At 36.1% G+C, this 27,730-nt stretch overlaps 1 protein-coding gene and 1 non-coding gene across 2 annotated transcripts; both read right to left on the reverse strand.

Moving 5' to 3' along the window:
* Nucleotides 1-1,142: 1,142 nt before the first annotated feature.
* LOC121737130 (dynein intermediate chain 2, ciliary) lies at nt 1,143-24,741 on the reverse strand. The gene is made up of 17 exons (XM_042128692.1): nt 24,693-24,741; nt 18,061-18,165; nt 15,745-15,949; nt 13,521-13,643; nt 13,075-13,194; nt 12,518-12,639; nt 12,196-12,330; nt 11,470-11,599; nt 10,828-10,995; nt 10,315-10,458; nt 9,826-9,935; nt 9,239-9,416; nt 8,124-8,352; nt 5,651-5,750; nt 2,291-2,424; nt 1,585-1,678; nt 1,143-1,270 (listed from the first exon to the last, which is right to left on the reverse strand). The coding sequence occupies exons 1-17, from the start codon at nt 24,702-24,704 to the stop codon at nt 1,184-1,186; spliced, it is 2,196 nt and encodes a 731-aa protein (XP_041984626.1). The 5' UTR covers nt 24,705-24,741; the 3' UTR covers nt 1,143-1,183.
* On the reverse strand, nt 1,736-1,808 carry Trnat-ugu. The gene has a single exon. It is a non-coding gene; the product is annotated as a tRNA-Thr (tRNA).
* Nucleotides 24,742-27,730: the final 2,989 nt, after the last annotated feature.

A 27,730-nucleotide genomic window follows, 5' to 3' on the forward strand; every position in this document is an offset into this window, starting at 1 on the left:
GGAACTACTGGTCCGATTTGAAAAATTCTTTTACTGTTGGATAGCCCATTTATCGAGGAAGGCTATAGGCTATATTTTATCACGCTAAAAATAATAGGAGCGAAGAAATAGAGGAAAATGTGGAAAAAACGGGGGGAAATTATTTGAAAGGGCTTATTTGAACACGCTAATCTCAGGAACTACTGGTCCGATTTGAAAAATTCTTTCAGTGTTAGATAGCCCATTAGTCGAAGAAGGTTACAAGCTATTTTTCATCACGCTAAGACTAATACGAGTGAAGAAATAGAGGAAAATGTGGAAAAAGCGGGGGAAATTATATGAAAGGGCCTATTTGAACGTGCTAATCTCAGGAACTATTTATCCGATTTGAAAAATTCTTTCAATGTTAGATAGCCCATTCATTGAGGTAGGCTGTAGGCTATATTTTATCACGCTAAGACTAATAGGAGCGAAGAAATAGAGGAAAATGTGGAAAAAACGGGGGAAATTATATGAGAGGGCTTATATAAACGCGCTAATCTCAGGAACTACCTATCCGATTTGAAAAATTCTTTCAATGTTAGATATCCCATTCATCGGGGTAGGCTATAAGCTATATTTTATCACGCTAAGACTAATAGAAACTAAGAAATAGAGAAAAATGTGGAAAAAACGTGGGAAATTATATGATAGGGCTTATTTGAACGCGCTTATCTCAGAAACTACTGGTCTGATTAAAAAAAAAATCAGTGTAGATATCTCATTTATCGAGGAAGGCTATAGGCTATATTTTATCACGCTATGACTAATAAGAGCGAAGAAATAGATAAAAATGTGGAAAAAAACGGGGGAAATTATATGGAATTTCTTATTATCTTATGAACTAGGTACTGGAATAATTTTTATGTTATTTGGCAAACATGAAGAATAGACCACATAGCATATTTTTTCCTGCGAAATGTACGGTTGCGTGAAATTCCTAAATTACGCAAGCGAAGCGCGATTACGCGCGGAACATCTATATATAATAAAATCGTAGGAAAGTCAATTCTGTATATTGAATATTTTTGTACAATAAAATATAATAAGTACTTGGGATGCGATCTACTATGCTAACGCGGACGAAGTCGCGGGCAAGAGCTAGTTTTTTTTATAATCAGAAAGAAATTAATTGCAACATTAGACAGTATAAAACCATTATCGTCTAATCGTCCTCAAATTTTTCTTCCACGACTCCCGTTTGGAAAGGCGGATCTCGAACTAAGCTTAGTAGTTTTTCTAATTTCATAATCTGAAAACAGGAAAGAATTGAATAAGTATAAATCTACGAATAATAAAAACTATGTAAATTATTTGCTAAAAGTAGTAAAGTATTACTAGAAATTCACTAGATTTTACTTTATCAATTTAGATATTATGTATCAGAAAACAGCTAAAAATAAGGCGATTCATGAAACATTAAAGGTTAAAATAATTAGGTATGATATACATTGTGCATTGTGATAATAATTATCATGTAAGTATTGTTAGTTATAGGTCTAAAACTAACAATACTTACATGATAAAATTATCTGTAATATTAAAAAGGGGCGAATAAAATCTTACCTGCAAAGTTCTTTGGTCAATTCCTTGCGCCTTCTTCGGAGGCTTGCACATAACTCTCAAATTCGGTGACAATTTAACCACGTGACATGTTCCCCTGTAAAAAAAGGGTTTAAAATAAATAAAAAAAGCAGAAAAAACGATTTACAATCGATGCCCCCAGAGAGATTTGAACTCTCGACCCCTGGTTTACAAGACCAGTGCTCTAACCCCTGAGCTATGGAGGCGATGACAGTGTTAACGAAATTATCATTCTTTTATTATGTGCTCTAAAATCTGTTGCTGTGGCACATTTAGATTTTAGGGGCTCTTTTGTGTGATAGAAAGATACCTTTTAACAACGGTCAACGTTACTTGGTTCCATAGTAAGTTCTAGATCTTGTATTACGGAAACGTTACAGTATAAAACTCTTTAATATTATGCTTAAAAGTCTTACAACTTTTAAAACAAAATGAAAAATTGGCTTTATCTGATTTAACCGCATCTTGCTCCAAGCACAAAATCGTTTATAATCTATATATATTATAAATCTTTGTTTGTCTTGTTAAAAACGATCCTCTGTTCGCATGACTCAATCATCTTCTGTTTATCATCAAAATCGATTCAGCGGACCAATCGTGAAGAAGCAATAGACAGACGCACTTTTTCATATATCGTATAGTATCATTCATAACTTTATCTTAGAACAGAATATTTTGAAGTTCTTACTTCGTATCCCCACACACTATAACAGGCAGTTTGGGGTTGAAGTCAATTCTGGTGAGTTTCTTGGTCTTCTTGGAGACCACGGCTTGTACGCATATGGGTCTGTATTTATTCACATTCAGATCAAACACGTACACCTGAAAAAAAATTATAAACTGACGTAATTGTTTTTATACAAATGTCAAATAGCATCGGACAGACAGCTATTTTTGGGTGTTGCTATTATATTTGTAAAGGAGTTACACTTCTCGATTTTGCAGCAGAGCCTTTAGCCAACTTACACCCAAAATACTTACATTCTCACATAATCAAACATACATGAAACTAGCCATATTTACATTACTTACTCCAATCCAGTAATCCAATTTAGCGTTGGACTGCTATTGTAATAGTGCCCGGAATTAAATTCAGCCGATTCCAGTGCATTCCCGTTACGTTATTTCAGTAGCAATCCAGCGTTAAATTGGATGATTGGATTGGAACTGGATCCCAATACAGAATAATATTATTCTTATTAATTATGATATCTATTATCTAATATCACTTCTGAAACTGTTCTTTAAATCCCTAAAGTGAAATCTAAATAATAATAATAATAACTATGGGCGCTTCACACCACGTCAGTCTGGCCCTGTGGTAAGTACCTGAAGGACTTGTGTTACAGCCTACAGGTACCAGACAACGGAAATATATTTAATACTTTTATACTAGACATATATTTAAGATTTTTATTATATGATACACATATTTAATACACATCCACGACCCAGGAACTTTGAAAACTTTTTGTTCCGTCGGCGGGACTCGAACCCGCGACCCCCGGCTTGAGCTACCAACGCGCACACCACTGAGCCACAGAGGTCGTCAATAAATATAAAATAACCAATCAACTTAAATATGAAACGCAAGTTGAAATCAATATTTCGAAATTCGATGGCTAATGAATTTTCTATCAGACGAACATTCAATGAATGAAAGTGAACCTTAAACTGTTGTCATAAGGGTTACATCAGAGGTAGAATAACTCTGAATGTTATTTATAAATAATTTGTCACGACATTCGTGCGGCTCACTCATTAAGCTAACTTTGTACTTTTTATGTAATTACTTTAAAGGGAAAGTTATAATGGTTGCATTTGTATATCTACGCAGTACGCATAAACAGGGATTATTTATGATTTGCTTTATTTTTTAACGAATTTCATGCGGTTTTTTGTCCATTTTGGCGGTTTAAGCCAAATTGGAATATTCATCCTTATCTATCCTTAAGGCCGGCCGCAGATTGTCCGAAATTTCTGATCAGAAACAGATGAACTGCCATCCGATGGAGTACTCTGGTGTTTTGTCCCAACCAATGTTTTTGGGCCCAGTGGGTCCAATGACCAGATATGAATTTTTATAATTTTTTCATCCGGCGATTGGTCCCAAGTAATTATGTTTATGACTTTTGGGCTTATGTCCGTAGGGCTAGCAAAAAAGTTGTACATTTGAATATATATATATATATATATATATATATATATATATATATATATATATATATATATATATATATATATATATATATATATATATATATATATATATATATATATATATATATATATATATATATATATATATATATATATATATATATATATATATATATATATATATATATATATATATATATATATATATATATATAATATTGACTTTAACATATTTATTTTTTTCAACTCTTGTCTCTGGGACTCTGCTGATCTTGTCTAATAGTATCGATTCAATAAAAAAACTATAATTTTCAATTTGTCACCTTGTTGTCAACAGACTTCAACACACATAAGAGTATAATTCGTATGTATAGGACTTGTCACTCAAAAATTTGTCATTTTTCCTAGTGTGTGTGTTGTAGTGTGTGTAATGTTTTATTTGTTAAAAAAATGTATGATAAAAGCATAATTTCAAAATAATATTAGCTCGATGCACTCCTTCACCATATAAACTATAACTGTGCAAAATTTCATTGACCTACGTTTCCCCATTTTTCGTCAAAAGGGATACAAAGTTTTTGGCTCACGTATTAATATATAGATATAAAATTCTTTGTAAAATAACGACTAATTAATTAACTAATTTTATATAAGTAAGTTTAATTCACTGTCTTGGCAGAATGTTAGAACTATAAGTAGTTAATAAGACTTTTATATCAACAACATTCTGGCAATAAAGACATTTGAATTTGAAAATGAAAAATATTTTGTATCACGTACTATGGCAATTTATGCCGATAGGCGCGAGCAGCTGTAACCCGGCCGAATTTTATTTATGATTTTAATACAAAAAAAACTTCCCAAGTCTATCGTACTACTAAGATAGAATTATTTTACTGTGGGAAAACAACCATTAAAATTTCACGCAGTACCTATAGAGCATGTATTTTTTAAAAACTTGATTCGATGCAGTATGTTTAGGTATTAATAATAATAATAATAATAATAATAATAACATAAGTTTTAAGGTGATAGTGTTAGATATGTTTTAAATGTACAAAACAATACTATGGTTATCACCTAAATAACCGATTATTTTTGTGCCAACCCTACTTCAAAATTTCTTGCCAGAAAACAATCGATCATAAAAGTGGAACCAGTCGCCAGATGGAAAAATGTTAAAAATTCATATCTGGTCATTGGACCCACTTGGCCTAAAAACCTTGGGACGAAACACCAGAGTACTCATCCAATCGACGTCATCTGACACATAATGTCAGACGCCCGCCAGAACGCACTCTGCTCATATATTTTTTGTCTGACGTCCGGTCCGGATGAGTTGTCAGATGCCGTCTATCGGATGGCAGAAATGTTTAATTGCGTTCCGGCGGACGTCAGACATTATGTGTCAGATGACTTCAATGGAATGGCAGTTCAAACGTTTCTAATCAAAAAATCGGTTCGCGCTCTCTCTTACATTTTGTACTGCGCCGAGTGAGCTCGAACTCGCCGGAAGAAAATTTCGGATAGTGTGCGGAGTGGCGCGGGCGGTCCGGCCGACGTTCAAATGTTTCGGATCAGAAATTTCGGACAATGTGCGGCCGGGCTAAAACCATCAAATGAGCCCGTCAAAATGAACAAATTTTTCTATGAGAATAATGCTGGAAAGTCAAAAAAATCCGTCGCCATAACTCATACGTCCATACAAATTGCCGCTCCGGGCGTATGTATGAGTGTGAAGACGGCATTTTTTTTGAGTTCCCAGCATTGCTCTCAACTTTTCATAGAAAAAGTTGTTCATTTTGACGGGCTCATATTTTGATGGTTTTAAGGTACACACATAGCCTTCCAAAAATCATTACCCATCCTATGTAGTCAGTTAACTGACCTTGCCATCAGATGTGCAGGCGGCGAAGACAGTGCTGGAGTATGGCGCCCACTTCACGTCGCCCACCGGGGAACCCAGCTCGAACATGAATAGCGGCTCACTAAAGGACAAAGCTGATCTCAGAGAGGCCCTATTCATACCTCAAATTATTTCGTTTCTATGAAGAGTATGAGGCTATGAAGCACCGAGTAACTTAAATATATTAAACTTAATAATAGGCTTACAGACTGTATAGCTTGCATTCGAAGCAACATTCTGATGACACTTAATAATTATTGGACTCTCTTAAAATATTAGTCCTGAATATGCGTAGCTTCCATATAATATTCTTAATGAGGAATAAACATTTTTCGTGCCTAGCGTGCCTGTCACATCAAATGTCAGAGTGATGACCGCCCGGAAATAATACGGACTACTGCGCTTTGTATCATCAGAATTCGGTCAGTATAACGATGTGTGTGCCTGGTCTAAGCTTTTAAGGTTCAGATTCTCGTGGGACCATAATGGACATTTATTATCGCCACCTTCAATTATGGACAATCATAGACGATAATACCCCGTTCACACGTTCGTAATCATTATAACGTATCGTTGAAGTCATTGTACTCACTGCCTTCAATCTTCTCAAATCTTGACTCTCCAGTCTACAGCACAAGACGCATAGATGGTATTATTGTAGTGGTTGTAGCTGATGCGGTAGACCGGTATGTGATGGACTTGGACAAACTTCAGCAAAATACTCACTCCCTTCCATCCTCCCAAATCTTGACCCTCCAGTCTCCAGCACAAGACGCGTAGATAGTATTATTGTAGCTGATGCGGTAGACCGGCATGTGATGGACTTGGACAAACTTCAGCAAAATACTCACTCCTTTCCATCCTCCCAAATCTTGACCCTCCAGTCTCCAGCACAAGACGCGTAGATAGTATTATTGTAGCTGATGCGGTAGACCGGCATGTGATGGACTTGGACAAACTTCAGCAAAATACTCACTCCCTTCCATCCTCCCAAATCTTGACCCTCCAGTCTCCAGCACAAGACGCGTAGATAGTATTATTGTAGTGGTTGTAGCTGATGCGGTAGACCGGTATGTGATGGACTTGGACAAACTTCAGCAAAATACTCACTCCCTTCCATCCTCTCAAATCTTCACCCTCCAGTCTCCAGCACAAGACGCATAGATGGTATTAATGTAGTGGTTGTAGCTGATGCGGTAGACCGGCATGTGATGGACTTGGACAAACTTCAGCAAAATACTCACTCCCTTCCATCCTCCCAAATCTTGACCCTCCAGTCTCCAGCACAAGACGCGTAGATAGTATTATTGTAGCTGATGCGGTAGACCGGCATGTGATGGACTTGGACAAACTTCAGCAAAATACTCACTCCCTTTCATCCTCTCAAATCTTCACCCTCCAGTCTCCAGCACAAGACGCATAGATGGTATTAATGTAGTGGTTGTAGCTGATGCGGTAGACCGGCATGTGATGGACTTGGACAAACTTCAGCAAAATACTCACTCCCTTCCATCCTCCCAAATCTTGACCCTCCAGTCTCCAGCACAAGACGCGTAGATAGTATTATTGTAGCTGATGCGGTAGACCGGCATGTGATGGACTTGGACAAACTTCAGCAAAATACTCACTCCCTTCCATCCTCCCAAATCTTGACCCTCCAGTCTCCAGCACAAGACGCGTAGATAGTATTATTGTAGCTGATGCGGTAGACCGGTATGTGATGGACTTGGACAAACTTCAGCAAAATACTCACTCCCTTTCATCCTCTCAAATCTTCACCCTCCAGTCTCCAGCACAAGACGCATAGATGGTATTAATGTAGTGGTTGTAGCTGATGCGGTAGACCGGCATGTGATGGACTTGGACAAACTTCAGCAAAATACTCACTCCCTTCCATCCTCCCAAATCTTGACCCTCCAGTCTCCAGCACAAGACGCGTAGATAGTATTATTGTAGCTGATGCGGTAGACCGGCATGTGATGGACTTGGACAAACTTCAGCAAAATACTCACTCCCTTCCATCCTTCCAAATCTTGACCCTCCAGTCTCCAGCACAAGACGCGTAGATAGTATTATTGTAGCTGATGCGGTAGACCGGCATGTGATGGACTTGGACAAACTTCAGCAAAATACTCACTCCCTTCCATCCTCCCAAATCTTCACCCTCCAGTCTCCAGCACAAGACGCGTAGATAGTATTATTGTAGTGGTTGTAGCTGATGCAGTAGACGGGCATGTGGTGGGCTTGGACGGAATGGACTTATCAGAAATATAACAAAGTTCAGCAAAATACTCACTCCCTTCCATCCTCCCAAATCTTCACCCTCCAGTCTCCAGCACAAGACGCGTAGATGGTATTATTGTAGTGGTTGTAGCTGATGCGGTAGACGGGCATGTGGTGGGCTTGGACGGAATGGACTTATCAGAAATATAACAAAGTTCAGCAAAATACTCACTCCCTTCCATCCTCCCAAATCTTCACCCTCCAGTCTCCAGCACAAGACGCGTAGATAGTATTATTGTAGTGGTTGTAGCTGATGCGGTAGACGGGCATGTGGTGGGCTTGGACGGAGCGCACGTAGTTGCGGTTGTACTTGAGCGAGCAGGTGTGGATCATACCGTCTTCGGTGCCCACCATAAAGATGTCGGCTTTCTCCGGGTGGAAACAGAGGCAGCTGCCGCAACCTGGGAGAGAAAAGGAAACTATTTGTATCCCCCCTTTTTTTATGCGGACCACAAACGTGGTTTGGTCTTGGTGTCGCGGGCCGCAAAAAAATTTGTTAGGGTTAAAAAATAACGTTCATCACAATTTTAAACGATTTAAAAGTGAAAAAAAAAAACGACTTTCCCGAAGACTACATTATTTTGCCGGTGCGGGTGGCCTTTTTCAAAATTGTTTAACATCACGCGGGTCACAAATAAAGTACCGGCGGCGCGGCGGGCCGCGGGTTGGGGATAGCTGATTTAAAGGGAAAACTAAGGACCCGTTTCACCACTTCCTGATAAAGTGCTGGATAGGCTATCCACAACATATTTGACAGATTCTCCATACTCTATCTGTCAAGTTAAGTGGTGGATAGCCTATCCAGCACTTATCAGGAAGTGGTGAAACAGGCCCTAAATAATTCTAAAAAAAATGCTGACGCGACGTTACCATAATCACGATAACAAAGCGTAGGAGGATGCTTTGCAGGTCGATATGCAGGTTATTAGAAAAAGGTGCCGGGTGGCAGATAAAATAATGAGGGCTGCCCAAGATCCGTCGATCGATAGCTTAATATGTTACTGACATAGACTAATATTGACAATGATGAATTTAAAAAAATGCTGACTGACTGTCTGACAAAAAAGAAAACATGATATTATGCGTCGGATGGAAATGAAAAGTTGGTCCTGGGCCTAATCTTTTGCCAGTCGTTTCAGTTTCCATTTCCACTGTTTCTGTAGCCTGTGCTAGTTGGGTATAGTGTGTTTTTGTGTACTACAAAATTCGCACGCATATAATTGCCTGGTTTCAACGGACGTCACCCAGCAATCTGATGAGATTACCTTATAAGAACTTAATACTCACTATTGATATTCAGCAGCGTCCCATCAGGTCCAGGCGGAGGTTGTGTGGGTGGAGCGAGCGCGATTACCGTAGTGGCCTGCAGTTCGCCTGGTAATACTGCCCATTGGACCACGCGACCGTCACTGGATATGGAGAAGAACGACGCTTCGCCGTCGATGAGACGAGCACCCCAGCGAATCTGCATCGAGAAGCATTGTGGGTGGCTGAAGTGAATCCAAGTATTGAATTCGCTGTAGGAGGCACATTTGAAAAAAGAGAATGACCAGTGAGTGAGTACGTCATTATTCATTAAACTTGTAAGATAAATTAATACAAACACTCTGTTTAGTTTCAAGATCATTTACAAATTGCAATTCTTTGGTAAGGGTTTAATTATCCTGGTCCTTTTCATCATCATCATCATCATCATCATATCAGCCTATAGTCGTCCACTGCTGGACATAGGCCTCTCTCAATGAACGTCAAGATGACCGATCTCCTGCTACTCGCATCCAACATGGGCCTGCAACTAAACGGAGATCGTCGTCCCACCTAGTTGGAGGTCGACCTACACACTGGTCCTTTAGAATGGTTAAATAAATACTTACCTCCCAGACAACGCTGCTGTGTTTGTCTTTCACAGAATCAGACTTGTACTGGTAGGATGCCTCAAGCGTCAATTGCGCGTTGTATACCAATACGTTTCCATCGTAGCAACCTGAGACAAAATGGGAAAGTGAGACGTAATTAGACTTCATAGGCAGCATTATAGATTGAAAGCTGCTAGCTTTTAAGCAGCAGTTTGAGAAACGAAAGCCCTTGGCCTATTGTATCTAATAAGCCGACGAGGAATCGCTAGTAAGAAGCGGAGCCAAGTCAATAGATGTGGCTTTTATAGTAGTTTTTGCAGTAGACCCTCTATTGTCTACTTGGAATGATTGATGTTTTATGTGGGAACAGCCAAATCATGTTAATATGCTTGTTTCCCTTTCTTAAGATGTTTCTTCATAAATAACTTTGATGTCTGTCATCTTGGTTTGCATCACAAAACGTTAAAAAGTAACATTGTATAATAATACGCTTACACTACATCTTACCAACGCAAATCAAATAAGGCGTCTCCTTATACACATCCAGACAGATGACGGGCGAGTCTGTGAGGACAGAGTACTCGGGGTAGGCGGGGTTCTTGATGCTGTACAGGCACAGGCAGCCCTGCTTCTGTTGCTGCGTGAAGTCCACTGGAACATACGAGTAAGGGTAATTTCTCCGAGACATTTCTACGACCACTTTTGTATACAGGGTTCAACAGTGATCACAATTCACATGATCTATAGGATGTGTCATGTGAGAGATATAAATAAATGTGTTTAGAGAGGCGCAATTAATAAGAATTTGCAGAATTATCATTTTGTGTTTCCAAAATCGAATTTGATAAGCTGCACATCTTGGACTTCACTCTCGAATTACGGGAAGACCAGGAGTTTGCTTTGCACCACTATGAGGTAGTCATCGGTCAAGTCAATAGTAGTCAAGATTATTATTATATGTTAACAAGAAAGCAAAATCTTTATCCAGAGGAACAAAAACTGTGGCATTTCTCTACTCACGTGAGCCATAAGCCACCGCGAACAGATCCTGGTAGTGCGGGTTCCATTGCACATCACACACCGCATGGCTGCGCATCGGCTCGAACTGGAACCGCCATAGCGGCAGCAGCGAACCCATGCCGTCGCGGAACTCGTCCGACGGATCGTCCCAGTAGCGGTAGTCTTGAGCTGGATTCAGGGGGAGAGGATGATAATGATGATGGAAATGATGAAGTTAATAAGGATGATAATGATAAATATATTATTTAAGATTTTATAACAAATCATAAACAAAGGTATATGTTAGCAAATAATGAAGATGTAGACGACGTGAAACATAAATATTATGACTTTATAATCATGTTACTGACGAAGAACCGTTTATAAAAGAAACACAATGATTTAGCCAAGCCATAAGAAACATACATCATAAATCAGCAAAGATATAATTATTTAAAGCAGCCCCGGATTTATAAACAGGCCGTTATAGGCCATTACATTTGGGCGGCAGCGTCCTAGGGGGGCCAGCAGATTTCATACAATATGGGCCGGCGGAAATAAAATGGCCTACTTTCATAACAAATAAAAATTAGGCACTGATTACAATTAAGACAGAAAAAAATACATTCTTTAAAATGTTTCGTTAAAACCAATAAAGATTACCTATATCGTCGTATATGTTCTGGTTGACCAGTCGTTCTAGAACGGTCCACGCCTCGCGGATCCTCTGAGCCAGCTGCTCATCGTGTATCTCCTGCTCGGACTTCTTGTGCTTCGTAGTCTTCTTGCGAAGCTATCATAGTTTGGTTTAATATTAGAAAAGTATAAAAATAACAAGGTTTTGAATAATATGGAAGTCACGTAAGAGAGAGAAGAGATAATATCTTGTGTACAAATGGGCCGAAATATCGATATTCATATCATGACTTTACAGCGAAAGAGCGTGGAAAGACTCTTATAAGTTGCTTTCTGTAAGTGAAGTAACAGAATAGGGATATTGAGACGTAGGAATATAAATAATTAAGGATCGCAACTCATGATCTTCGCATCGATCGCTTCTCTAATTGTGAAAACATGACGTTAAAAGTGCTTAAAAATTAATCAGCTTTAATTTTAACGTATGTTTATCACTGTATGTTTTCCGTTCAAATACTTAAAAATAAAAATAACAACAGAATATTAACAAGGAGATGCACAAGTAACTCCTTTCGTATTGCAAGTGTCTTAACTCCGTTGGCCGTTGCCAAATAACCGTTGCTATTGCTCACCATCAGGTGATCCATATAAGGTTTCTTATTGGTTCATTTCACAAAGAGGAGTAAAAATCATTATTTGGATTGGTAATCGTTGTGTACAATAGAATACAATATAGTTAAATAAAAGTTGTACTCGTTTTGGTTTTTCCTCTTCTTTTTCCTTCTGTTTTTTGGCGAAGTCCTCCTGATAGAAGTCATAGATGATGCACTGGAGCGCAGTGGCTCCGTAGTTCGCTCTCGGTGGTGGTGCAGTTTGTGTGTCAACAGACTAAAAACAAAGAAAAAATTAAATAAGAATTTACAAATATTCTTAAATATACCTTATATTTCTCCTACTTTTCTTCTGATTTATTTCGTTGCAGTTCCAGTATAATGAGGAACTCAGCGAAATATTGTTTTCTATAAGTTTTTTGTCAATCTACTTTTTGGACATATCAATCTTATTTAAATTTTACCCTGGAAGGGTTGTTGTATGTGAGAGCAGCTCGCTCGCAGAAATTGAACTGATTTGCCAACTTCTTGACTCTTGGTTTTATCACTATGTTCTCTTCGTCAACGTCGGGCAATTCTTCTTCCTCTGTTAAAAATTTAAATATGATTGTTAATTTATCTTTCAAGTTATGGTCTTTTAAAACAATAATATAACTAGATGTTGCCTGTAACTTCTTTTTGACTTAAAGTGACAAATCAGTACAGTACACTGTACAGTACTACGTTATTTGGATGAGATATTATGTATTGACATAACCCGACCAAATTGGGATTGCCCATTTGACTAGATAACTATTAATAGTCTTGGCGTAATTGGCCCAAAGAACGTAGATCCGCGTCCTGCTTATAAATCTCTTGTTTAAAATTGATTAATTCATTAACATCGTAAAATATGTATATCTGTGCTAAGCTAATTTTATTAGAAGGACTCGGCTGAGTCACTTTAATGTACGATAATATTAAGAATGTGATATTAGATTAGAAGTTTGAAATATTATACATGTATCATGTAAGGTCTTACTTTCTTCAGGTTCTGCCTCCTCGGCATTTTCATCAGTAACTTCCTTCTCCTCGTCTGCCACTGCTTCTGGTTCCTCCTGCGTTTCTGGTGCCGGTTCCTCCTCTTCATCGCGGACATCCTCTATATGCACATGATAAATATAATGTTATACAGAAAATATTTATGAAACTTTCCGTTATATGATACAATGAACAATGAACACAAAATAATAGTTGGTATCCCTATTTGCAAACTTCGATTCCTATAGAATTCCCTTAGGATTCTGGAATGGAATTCCCATAGAAATTTGAAAAATCCTTCTCTTAGTAAATTTATGCCTCTTATGAACTTCCGCTTCCGTTTTTGCTCTTCCTTCCTCTTTTACTTCCGTTTCCGCTTTCACTTTCGTTTCCCTTTCGCTTCCGCTATACAATATTGCGTTTAAAGTATAAGATTTTGAGAAATACCTTCAGGCTTGGCTTCTTCAGCAGCCGGCTGTTCAGCTTCTGGTTCCTCCTCTTCCTCCTCCTCAGCCGCTGATTTCTTGACCTTCACTCGTTTCGGTCCAGCGTCGTCAAAACTCACCATTCCTGTAGTAGTTTTAGAGAGGATTTTTCGCATTACTTACTGTACTTATGTTACAAAAAGTTTAAGAAATAGTTAATTATAACTTAACTTTAATTTTATGATGACCAACCAACGTTTGACAGCAGATATTGCAAAACATCTATCAAAAGCATAAACCTATAATGCTAAAGACCAACAAAGAGTGCGAGAGAGAAGAAAATCCTTTATGGAATTATAACAAGATGAAAAGAGAGAGACAGTCTAATGAAAATTGTAACCACTTTCATTTGACAGGTCGTCAAAAGTCGTCAGTCGTTTTTATGATTTCCAATATATTATTCAATTTGTTTTTTATTTTTAATAAATATTATTATATTTTAAAATTGTGACTTGTGCTGTAAGTATTTGCAGTGTAAATCATAAAAATAATCCTGAAAAATATACATTTCACAGGTAATTAATCTTCATGTCCTAATTGCTACGATGTGTTTATTTTTGCTATATTCTGTCTTTAGTTCTCTATTTCTAATAAAATATTGTGAATCCTCCCTTTTACTTTCATATTTTGCGTAACTAAGGGTACTATTGTTCTTATATTACACAAATTTTGAAGAAACATTTTTCATCAAATTTTTTTACATATACGCTAGTGTTTAAATCAAATTTATCGATATGCTTATCGATATTTTACAATAACATAAAACTAAAATAAAAATCATTTACCTTTATATTTATCACCTTAAACCCGGCTGCACATTATCCGAAATTTCTGATCAGAAAAATTCGGCCGCCCGATGGAACGCACTTTGTTTTAACTAATATAATATATTTTATATATATATATATATATATATATATATATATATATATATATATATATATATATATATATATATATATATATATATATATATAGCTAATATAATATAACTACTATAATATAGAGTGACTCTAAAACTAGAGGAAGGTTTATATTTATATATCATAATCATTTGTTTTTGAACGTTTTCTGGGACCATGTGTTTCCATTTGAATATCAAGGAGTCACCTCGATTTCTCATGGTTTCCATCACCAGACCACCACTTTTGTGAACATGATACCTACTCGAAACAATACAATGTACAACAAAAGAAACATTTTGAAAATCGGTTCATAAACGGCGGAGTAATCGTTGAACATACTTAAAAAATATATCCAGATCCGAACGTCTAGACTCCTCCTGTTTGGAAGTCGGTTAAAAATAATTGTAATAAAAAATATTATGATAATAAGAATAAAATATAATATACAAGTATAGTGTGTTGTTTACTTTCAACGTTTACTTTCAATGTAAGGGCTGATTTACCAGATAGATTTTACCTGAGTAATAAATAAGTAACTTTATAATGTGTTATGTGTATATTATTTACCCCTATAAGAACCTCATGTCATAACATATCCGACGATTGAAAAATCATTCCAAAAGAAAATGTGTATCTACTACATTTCAATTGTCACCTTTTTTTGCCAATTAAAATTTATGATACCTAATTTGAAATACAAATCTGTCAAAGTTGCAATATGCAACTTTGACAGATTTGTATTTATTTCTAATAGAAACTCAGGTAAAATAATTCGAACGGAATATACTATCGATAACAAAATACTATACTATCGATAGTAAAATATACATCACTAGCACACGCACACATTGACAGATCGAAAATGGTCACGCATTTTCGGGTTGTCAGGTGGTCTATACGACAGTATATATTAAGTCTATGATCAAAAGTATATATCTATCAAAAAGTTAGTGCAGCGAAAGCAAATCTGTAAAATGTATATATTTTACAGATTTGCTTGTTGTTTAAGCGGTTCCGATACGAACAAGCAGCTCAGCGGCAAGTACGTAGATTTTTGCTTGCTTAAAGCATATTGACCCTTTACAATGTTTGCTTGATGCTTGAGTCTAGCATGTATGTGCCTTGTATGTGCTTGCTTCGCGCTTAATGTGATTTTATATGTTTTGCTTGAAATCTACGTACTTGCCACCAAGCTGCTTGTTCGTCTCGGAACCCCTTTAGATTTCGCAAGAGAAGATACAGCAAGATACGATAACGCATAGCGGGCGATAGTGTTCTCACCATATCCAGCAGCAACCTGCGCTTTCGCTTCATCCGAGTCCTTGCGTATCGCCGTACCCTGGTAGACATAGAGCGGGTACGCCTTGCCGTAAGTGGGTTTGGGTTTCGCCACGAACTTCCCCTGGCCGTAGTGGTAGGCGACCTCGTCCGGCACCCACTGTGGGTTTATTGTGGTGAGGACGCGGGCTATTTCCTCTTCTAGCTCCTAGAAGTACGGTATTCGATATTTAAATATCGTCAAATTTGTATTTTACACAAAAAGAAGAAATGAAGGGTTGAGAATTGAGGAAGGAAGAAGAGAGACAAGTCACAAAAAAATATACATCTATGCACGGACATAAAAAAAATACGGACGTAACCTTCTTATAATCACGAGTGAAGCCTAGTTATGGCCGCCCGTGTAGGACGTGTGCGTGATATGAGGGTTGCCATATAAATCATAAATTTCCCTACTTTTTAAATTTTGTAAACTCAGACAAGTTAAATGTATTTTTTATACTTAAACATATTTTTATGTTTTTTTCGCTTCAGAAATGTAAGCGGTTGTTAAAGATGTCATAATGAAAATATTATTTTTATGACACTATAGATAGAAAAAAAACACATGTTACGTACAGAGAAGTATATTATTTACATAACATTATTAGTAATAATGATTATGTACAAACATTTACAATAATAAAATTATTACTAGCTATTTGACCGAGCTTTGCTCGGTATTCGATAAAACACGAATAAAATGACATTTTCTAAAAATAATTCCTAGCTAGATAGATTTATCGCCCCCGAAACCTATATACGAAACCTGTATACGAAAAGATATAAGATACTTATGTCCCGTAACCCGTTTCATCAAACAATCAAGTAATGTTAAATAAATAATGGCTTGTTAAATCAGTTAACGGCCTGTTAGAGCTATCGAGAGTTCTACCATGCGCTAACGTCAAATCAAATCACCTAACATGGTGTTAAATTTATTCCTGGTCTAGAGGTCCATTCAATATTTTCATTCCTACTAGGTCTCAATGACGCTCGGGTGACTACACCAATAGCACCTTTCCTCCCCTACTACTGAAGGAAATCTAAGACAACAATTTTATCTATGGACGCTTACGCCACGTCAGTCTAACCCCGTGCTAAGTACCTGAAGGACTTGTGTTACGGGTACCAGACAACGGAAATATATTTAATACTGTTATACTATACATATATTTAAGATTTTTATTATATGATACACATATTTAATACACACCCATGACCCAGGAACTTTGAAAACTTTTTGTTCCGTCGGCAGGATTCGAACCCGCGACCCCCGGCTTGAGCTACCGACAGCCCACCCACTGAGCCACAGAGGTCGTCAAACAACAATTATATCCACTTTTGTAAATTAAGAAATTAATAAGGGTGTAGACTATTTTTAGGAAATATATTTATTTTACAGATGTACCATCAAGGAAGTTGATTGCTATGCAATTGACAGACCAACGTTATTTGGTCGAATACTTATGTCAATTCAATGTTAATTGTGATCTGTCGGCTGCGTTTGACGTAACGCAACCAAACTACTTATGTCCCCGATTTGCATAGGAATCAACTTCTCTGATAGTACATAAGTATTTTGTTACACCTAAAAATATGATATATAATAAAAAATAAATACACTCTTATTTCAATTTAAAAAATCACTTATTAAATATAAAAAATATTATAAAGTTATTAAGTAAAATATGTCCATTTTCGGTAATTCTATAATACAAACTCTCAAAAAAACAATAATTTGTATTAGATTTCGTTTACTGTCTACACCCCTATTATTGTATTCCTGCCTAATTACTGGTCAATAGTATGCTATATACATGACACTAATAAAATACAATAAAATTAATTATTTGATTATTTAAAAATAATTTAAAATTTTCCCCGGTTTGGGGAAAATTTCCCCACTTTGTTATGGACATTACTGACCTGTTGAAGTTGAATTAATATTTACATTATTTTATCAAAATACTTTAAAAATATGTTATCTTACCTATGAAATATTATTCCTTGTTGTTTTTTGTGTAAGGTTGTATTGTTCTTGCACCATTTTACAACACAAGATGGCATATTTATTTTTATTTATGAATGACAAAGACGTGTCACCGCGATGCAGTCTAATTGCGTAATGGCGGTACGATCGGCTTATTACAGTGCGAGTGCGTGTGCAAGATGTGTACGTATGATCGCCTGGGCTTATTAAGGGTGCTTCACTCATTTCTTAATGGCGATCCGTCCGTATTTTTTTTACGTCCGTGCATCTATGAAAAAAATACTTACGGCATCAGCTAGCGGCAATTGATCATCGGGTTTTATTAGTGTTTTCGGTTTCAACCACTCCAACGCCTCATCGTCAATGTTAGTGCGCGATTTTGACTGATCCTTCTGCTAAAACAGATATTTTGTGTAAAAAAAAAAACGTTAAAAAATATGTTTTTTCTTAAAAAAAAACTCATCAAATTCGCACGTAAGTACGCAAAATTGTTCTTATTTTGAATTTGGCTAAATTAACATTCGAAATTTTAATTAGAATTTAAAACTTTACTTTTTTATCACCACTAAGAGTTTAGTAAGTAAGTACTTATTTCGTTTGATGAGTTTTATTTAAAAGACGTTTCGTGTTAACACAGAAAGCACAGACCTCTAGAGGCAATATTTCCTCGACTTTTAATCTGCTTATTAAGGATTTTAACATTTTCACCAAGCACGCGACATGGATGCCTATAAATGAATGAAGGGTTTCCAATTTTCGATATTTTATTTCAATTTTTATTACTTGTAATCATGACAAATGTACAAGCGAGCTAAGCGAGCAAGCATATTTATTCGTGCCTTTTCAAACTCACAAAGTTTTAAAATTCCATGCTTTTTTATTAAAACAGTAACGTCAAAAACCCATGCGTTTCTAACAGAGTATCCATGCACATAATAATATAACTCCTCCTCCTCCTCAACCGAGCTTTGCTCGGTATTCGATAAAACACGAATAAAATGTCATTTTCTAAAAAATGCAGATTCCTAGCCAGATAGATTTATCGCCCTCGAAACCCCCTATATACTAAATTTCATTAAAATCGTTGGAGCCGATTCCGAGATTCCAATTATACATATACAAGAATTGCTCGTTTAAAGATATAAGATTTATAATTATCTTTACAACGTTTTATATATATTTTTCTGAATAGTTATGAGTTATGACATTATTCGATTATGTATATTGAACTTACAGAATCTTCTTCGTCTGATGATTCTAATTCTGAAGACATTTTTCTAAATAAACTAAAACATTTTATTGTACCAATAAGTATACTCAGATAATTTAGATTTAGTAAGTATTGTTTTCAAAGCTTTTTTTATTGTATTAGAACAATACTGCAGTAATTCCTTGCCAAAGCAATCTTCAACTAAATGTCTGAGGTGTTGGCGGCATTGCATTAGTTATAATCGCATCGTACAGTTTCAATGAGAAGCTTTTAATAATTTGCCTATTTTTCATATTTTTTTATTTGGTCGGTTACATAATATTTTATTAATAACTTGGACTACTTGGCTAAATGTAAACTTTTAGGATTTGGCACAATATAACTCAATAATAAAAATTAACTCAACATTAAAAACAGATTTCCTTCTGCATGGATAATATTGTTTTTTAAAGGTAGATGCTTTTGGCTGCTGCTTTAGTAATTCAGCTACTTTTGTACTCTTTAGAGTTTTTCAACATACTATTTGCGAGCTCCGAGGAAGTCCAACGAATATTGGAGCTCTATTAACCAATAATTTCCTGGAATACAGCAGTCTACACAATACAAGCAATGAGGTTAAAACACTTGTTTAATTTCGTCATACAAGCAATGGGGTTAAAGCATACCTAATGTTTCTCAATTTTTTTACGGAATACACTTTTCTCTCCAACTGTACACGAGGTAATTTTCCCTAGGCGTGTCACCAGATTCTAATTAGTACGGTATCAACCAGTACCAGCGGCAGTCAGTACCCACCAGACTGGATGACAGCACGCCAACCGAGCTAAGCATGGAAACCACAAGACGGACGGGTATTACTTTTGCATTTAAAATTTTAATAAAAAAAGTTACACATTTTTTTAATTTGGAACGCAAATGGCTGAAGGCAGATGACGAATGGGTGAAAATAATTTCAGAAATTTTACTGGCGTTGATTTAATTGTAAGTTAATATTTATTTAAACAATGTTAAATGATACCCTACGTGGTCTAGTGGTTAAGAGCGTGGCTTTCGACTCGGAGGTCGTGGGTTCGATTCCCGCGTTGAAAATATGGTATTTCCAAGTTTGGTTAGGACAATGCAGGCTGATCACCTGATTGTCTGACAAGTAAGATGATCCATGCGTCGGATGGACATGTAAAAAGTCGGTCCTGCGCCTGATCTCTCGCCAGTCGTGTCGGGCTTTCGTTCCACTGGGTTATGAGAGTGAAGGAATAGAGAGTGCTCTTGTGTACTGCGCATACACTTGAGCACTATAAAATTACTCCTGCGTACCTGGCCTGGTTTCAATGAAACTGGGAAGTATTTAATGTTAAATGAAACATTGACAGATATTTTTTGTATGTTTAAAAAAAATGTACTCTCTCTCACTCTCTACTCTCACTAGAAGAGCCATTTTTGTTTCACTCTGTCCGCCCTTGACAATTTCGGTAATTAATAATTATAAACAAAGATAAAATGCAAGTATATTAATCACTATGTCTTATAAAATATGTATTGACGAAATTTTGTAGTTTGCGATGAATATGAAAGAATTAGAAGAGAAGTAGGCTCTGTAGATTGAATTAATATAATAGGATTTATTGTTTTCATTTTTAGTGGAGATTATTGTTAGTGGAGAAGAACCATAATTCGGATAAACAATAATCGATTAACTAATAGATATTATTCGTGTATAGCCATTACACAGTGGGTAGTAATAAAATATTTATTTACGACCCTTACTGGCAATTAAGTGAAAAGACGCAAACGAAGGATTGTATTCGTATAGTTTTCGTTGTGTAGTGAATCGAGAGCGAAAATGACCTTCGCAGTATTACATAGGGGCTAAGATTTAAGAAGTTCCATAAGTAATATTAATAGTTCCTTTTATGTATTTTTTTTTCTCTGACACTATGCCCAATAGACAAAGGTACGGTAGAAGATATGATATGGTGGGTCGATAAAACTTATATTGAAAACAATGCACATCCTTTTAAATTTCGAACGCTTCATCCCACCTCATTTACGTAACATTTCTTGGATGAAAAATAGCAGTGAATTTTAACACCATCGATAAAGCAAGCCTTTTCAAGCATGCACAAACACATAATTTCACATTTAACACAAAATTACATACAAGTTGCAACACATACGATTAACATTTATAACGCAGAACATCACAGAGTAGGACGAACACAGACATGAACACAGATCTTCAACACTTTCAGGCTTATCATATTTTTCAGACAAGGAACTCCAAGTATTAAAAAAAGTTTTTTTTAGTTTTTTTTTGGAATATGATTTGCCTTTCATCACAGACGAACACAAATGGCAAGCAACTTCCACGTACTTACTCTTAGGCGTTTTAGGAGGAGTCCTAAGGATTTCTCGGTGGTCTTACTATGCCATAGTAATGGTAACTTTACCGGTTTCGTCCCTTGAGAGTTAGGCATCTAGATGAAGTATTGTCGGTGATTATTATTTATTTATTATATGTATAAGTATTTATATGTTGTATAGATTAAGAACGTTTATTTCAAAAATTTAAGGTAGATATAGTATGATAATGCATACATTAAATTGGAAAGGGACTCTGCAAGAAACAGGGGGGTGAGCCAAAATCTTTTCGTTATCGCTTGATGAAAACTTATGGTATTGACATAAGCGTTCGTTAATATAACCGAACGTCAACGTCATATTAACGAACGCTTATGTCAATACCATACAATATTTTCATCGGCGATTCTATAACGAAGCGAAAACGAAAAGATTTTGGCTCACCCCCCTGGACTAACTACCTTTTCAAGTTTAAAGCGCTGGGGCAATTTACTAAGGGCTTGTTTCACCACTTCCTGATAAAGTGCCGGATAGGTTATCCACGACTTTTTGACAGATTCTCCATACTCTATCTGTCAAGTTAAGCGGTGGATAGCCTATCCGGCACTTATCAGTGAGTGGTGAAACAGGCCCTTTAGAGTCCTGGAGAAGGACATTAGGTAATTTTCTACCGAAAAAAGCGATTTATTATTGCTCTGTATGTAAGTGGGGTCAACATCTTTATTGCAATAAACTTGAGCGGCGTCAAGGGACACCCGGATGAAACGAAGTTAATATAAAGTAACGCCATCTAGTTGACGCCCAGGAATACTCCGGTAAATGTCGCTGTTTATTCTCAAAAACGCCATCTAGTTGACGCTCAGGAATATTATCAACGCCCTACGCCTGTACTATCAAGCGCAGGAATTAATAAAAATGTGTCGTTAATTTTTTTTCCGTCTAGCCCCCTTTCGCAACGCGCGATAAGGAACTTCGTTTCAAAAATTGTTATTCAGTATCGTTAATACTTTAGAAATTTAAAAGTAATGTGTATTATAGATTTAAAAGTAAAAGTAATGTAAATCATATGTATTTAATTTCATGAATTAAATATGAATTTAATTTCATGCATATGATATTAAAGAATAATCTCCTAAAAATAGGAAGGCACGTTTAAATAAAGAACGCTCGTGGGAGTCTGTCCATTGTACCAACCACACTTAAGTCATTCACGAGACAAGATCTTATTATTAAATTTTCCTTTTTTATCCGACTACAACATATTATACAACACAAACAAGGAATAAATAAAATTAAAAAAACTAACTCTATTTGCACCTAAACTACTGATCCGATTTTAACACATTGCGAGGTGTCAATTTTTATAATGTTAGCCATTGTACACCTGGCTGCGTTTCCACCAGAGATGTGTTGCGACGAATGTGTTTTTAAGATCCAATAGAATCGCTGCGCTGAGCGAGGTCACGTCAATGAAGCGATTCTATTGGTTCTCAAAAACGAATTCCTCGCAACACTTATCTGGTGGAAACGCAGCCTTATGGCCTATAATATGGGCATTGCGTGAAAGGTTTTACAGTTTAATTTTTAATTTAAAATATTAATTTTGAATCAGGTATAAATGTGTGATAAATAGGTACTATATTATTTTATATAAAAATTATATAAATAGAATATAATATTTTAATATTTCAAATTAAAACTAGAGTGTTATGATAATAATAATAATACTAGTTATATTATTATTACTATAACACTCTATAATTTATTAAAATCTACGCCGTAGCAGCGGATCTACGAGATCTACGAGGATCTACGAAGATCTACGAACTTTTACGCTTTACGTAGGTCGAATCGCAAAAATAGTAAAATGGCTGCTACTATTATTTTTCTTGTACTGTTGTTAAAATCTATATTAAATTATGTCAATAATAAAAGATTTAATATTTTTTGGATTTTTTAAATAATCATCATCATCAATCATTTTATGTTAATTTCTAGGCAGATGGGGAACCTAGTACCTGCCATAAAGTTAATATACCTAGCGGAATAGAGAAACAAAGGTCTGAGCAAGAGAGATGTAACACTGCGTTGTAAAAAAAGAGACATGTGATACATGACAGCAGCACTCTTTTTTTGACGTCCAATCGGCACGTGCCGCACGTTGACAATTTAATCTCATAGAATTCATGTTCAATCATGCTTGTGTAAGTGTATACGTACACATATTTTTCACACAGATGAAAACCAATTTCGGTTTCGTTTGACAGCTCGAGATTGTTGCTCTATTCCGCTAGGTATATTAACTTTATGGTACCTACGTAGTTTGGTCGCGTTACGTCAAACCCAGCCGACAGATTACAATTAACATTAAATTGACATGATCCGAAAATGACGTTGGTCTGTCAACTGCCTAGGAATCAATTTCCTCGACGGTACATGTTTCTTAAGCGGGGAATTGACTATCGGGCCGCCCGCTACGGGCCGCCCGTCACGGGCAGGTCTGTCGCATGTCTGCTCGTCAATTCCTAGGTACGGGCACAGAGTTGTGTTAATACTCCGCAAATTTTGCTCTCCCAGGTAGCGACTACTCATTTTGAAGTATAACTTCCGGTAAACATACTTGAGAGAGCCATGCTTCGGCACGAATGGGCCGGCTCGACCGGATAAATACCACGTTCTCACAGAAAACCGGCGTGAAACAGCGCTTGCGCTGTGTTTCGCCGAGTGAGTGAGTTTACCGGAGGCCCATTCCCCTAACCCCTACCCTATTCCCTTCCCTACACTCAACTATTCCCTTCCCTTCCCTACCCTCCCCTATTACCCTATTCCCTCTTAAAAGGTCGGCAACGCACTTGCAGCTCTTCTGATGCTGCGAGTGTCCATGGGCGATGGAAGTTGCTTTCCATCAGGTGACCCGTTTGCTCGTTTGCCCCCTTATTTCATAAAAAAAAAAAATATGTAGAGCCACGTCTTGAACTTTGAATTATTTATCATACAAATAATTTCTGGGAATTTCTTCACAATCATGATATAATATAAATAACTCTATGACAGTAGGTGCCAAGTTTATTTCTGCGTGTTGTATTAAAAGCTTTTTTAATATCTATACTTAAATATAATTAATTTAAATATTACTTACTAAGAATGTAATAAAAATAGTAAGTATAAAAAGATCTAATATGTCCACAATAGAGGTACTACTGGGAAATTATGTTGACTTAAAATATTTTCTTCACCTTCATCGTCTCGGTAGATAAATAACTTTTTAAATCAACTTTTATTTCCAAAATAATAACTTAAACCTTTCTTTATAATATTTCCGTTAATAAATAAATATTTTGTGTTCCATACCTTTTTAGGCATATTAATAAGCCAGCAATATTTCGTGTTTTTCGGAATATGTTCGGAATTTTACCTCGAAATTCTTGAAATCTTGAAAAATTGACAAAATATCAAAAATATTTCGTCGCGTTTAGTAGTGCGCGCGCAGAGGTCCGTTGTCATGGCAACGGTTACGTAGGCTAGACCAGTGTTACGCAGTCTGTGGCAGAGACAGGACGAAAGAGTTCCTATAGCATCAATTTAAAGGATTTTCTGTGAGTAAACCATAAAATAATCTATTATTAAACGAATAAGCGTAAAATAGGTAGTCAAATTATTTATTCGTCTTTATTTCTTTCGTTGTTAGTATTGTATTGATAATTGAAAATAAAGGTGCATTTTAAAAGCCACATGTTTATATTGCGTCATGAAAACACTTTAGGTAATAATTAATAAAGTGTCTAATATGTAACTCTTTATTTTATTGATCAATTGCTTTATAATTACATATTATTATTAATGTTTTGTATTCTTATTCAAGCTCGGCAGTGTAGATACTAATTTTGCCGCTTATTAGGTGCTGCCTGATGGCCCAAAAGCCAGCGGCAGCTAGATTTTCGTCTTTTTATAAAAGCTGAAAGTTTACCTGTTTATGACCACTATCATATTATATAGAGGTAAGAACACGGTAAGAACAACAAGAAGCTATGGAGTTTCAATTGCGGTTACTTTAGGAAGTATTTTTTATCTTATTTTCTTCAGGGTAACTGTAGGAATCTTGTCTTCCACTGCCGGACCACCTCAGTCTAATTATAAGAAAGTTTAAGGGCGTCTGGTGAGTGACGAAAGTGTGGCTGTTGGCTTCAATTTAAGACACAAAAAAAAATCTAAATTATTTTTTTACGTTTGCCTCGGCCTTAGCCATCATCATAATATTAATACGTGAACGAAAATCTTTGTAACCCTTTTTACGAAAAATGGGAAAACGTAGGTGCATGAAATTTTGCATAGTTATAGTTTATAACTAGCTATTTCATCGATAGCTAGATCGATTTATCGCCCCCGAAACCCACTATATACTAAATTTCATGAGCCGATTCCGAGATTCCAATTATATATATATATATATATATATATATATATATATATATATATAATGTGTGTTAATATGTTTTATATTAACAGAAAATAATGTGTGTTAATATAAAACATATTAACACACATTATTTTCGATGCACTCCTTCACCATATCTTATATCTTTAAAGGAGCAATTCTTGTATATATATAATTATAATTGGAATCTATATATATATATATATACCATTGGGCGATCTCTAGTATCTTTTAATAACCTCTAGTGCCTAATATCAGTTGCTCAGTTACTTAGTTTTAATTAGAGGTGTTTACGCGTGTTGAAATTAAATACCTCGGCCTACGCCAAGACGTTTAATTTGTAAACCTCGTAACAAATAAGTATCGCACTAAATTTTGATATCTACTAAAACACTATAGGTACTTACCAGAATCTGATGGCAAAAAGTGAGAAAATAAATTGACTCTAGCATTACCGGGGTAGCTGGAATAAAACATTTTGATCCTTTTTTTCCTTTTAATAGAGGCTTATTGTGTGAAAATTTATCCAATGATCAAGGATATTTTATGAAAATCTGCCATCAAAATTTGCCATCAAAATTTGCCATGATCAGATTCTGGTAGACCTATATATAGGTGACACCCGCAACTCTGTTGCCTTGAATATTTTCTCACGGGAACCGTGCGCTTTTCGTAACAAGAACAATCCTCCATTCCCGTCTTTTAAAGTGTCTCGATAAATAATTAGGTATAATCTAATAATTAAAAGGAAACAGATTTACTGGTACACTTTCGAATTAACATTATAAGCAAGGATTTATGTCACATTCATGCACCTTTTATCAGAACATTCTTAACGATTTCACAGTTACTAGCTTTTCTTGGGTCCTAGTTTTTGCATTGTTTTGAAATTTTTGATCAAAGTAATATGGCAAAGTTATTGGTTAGTTAGCTAAAAATATTAGTGGAATAAACGTAAAACAATGTTTCAGATTTGATATTTGAATGTTTCACCAGTAAGCTTGTGGTTTTGGCTTTAATATTTTTTTAATAAAAAAGTCTCAAGAAAAAAAAACACATTCTTAATTTAATTTCGCCTATTTTTTTTCAGTCTCCTACCGCAGCGGCAACAGTCAAGCTGGCGGGGGATGAGCGGGAAGCGCTGGACCCGCTGCTGGATCCAGATGACAGCGGCATAGACAGCGACGGCGACCGCCGACGATTGCTGCAGGCAAGTGTGGCTAAAGGTCCTAGGGTATCAAATAGGTATCGATATAGTTTCGACAGCGACGTTTGATGTTAAAAATCGGTGAAGTGCAAGTCGGACTCGCGCACGAAGGGTTCCGTGCCGTTATAGATCGAAGTATGTTTTTTGTATGGGAGCGTCCCTGAATTATTTATTTTATTTTAATTTTATTATAAAATATTTTAAGTACGAATATAATTAAAGATTTTGTGAATATTTCAAGTGTCAAAACCCAAAAATCACGTTTATTGTATAGGATATTAAATTAAATTAAATTTTCTTTTGTTTTTAGTATTTGTTGTTATAGCGGCAACAGAAATACACAATCTGCACGACAGAAGTCTAGCTATAGCGGTTCTCGGGATACAACCTGGAGACAGACAGACAGACAGACGGACAGACATCTAAGTCTTAGTGTCCCGTTTTCACCCGTTGGGTACGGAACTCTTAAAATATAAAGGATTTGAAACATTACAGTAAGAACCATTGGGAAGGATAAAACATGGAACTTTTGCAAAATATGTTTTACAATTTTACAAAAATGCATACGAATGAAAGAAAAAGATTAGATGATTGCTTCTTTGCTTTAATGTAACCGACTTCTGAAAAGGAGGAAGTTATAATATTATGTTCGTCTGTATATTTTTTTGGGGTTCCAAAGGGCTCCCAGCATTTCGGGCTCCCATTACGGCGTTGAAATAATAATATCTAAATTCTTACCATAATTAT

Source organism: Aricia agestis, chromosome 20 (genome assembly GCF_905147365.1).
Source record: "Aricia agestis chromosome 20, ilAriAges1.1, whole genome shotgun sequence".
Lineage (NCBI taxonomy): Eukaryota > Metazoa > Arthropoda > Insecta > Lepidoptera > Lycaenidae > Aricia > Aricia agestis.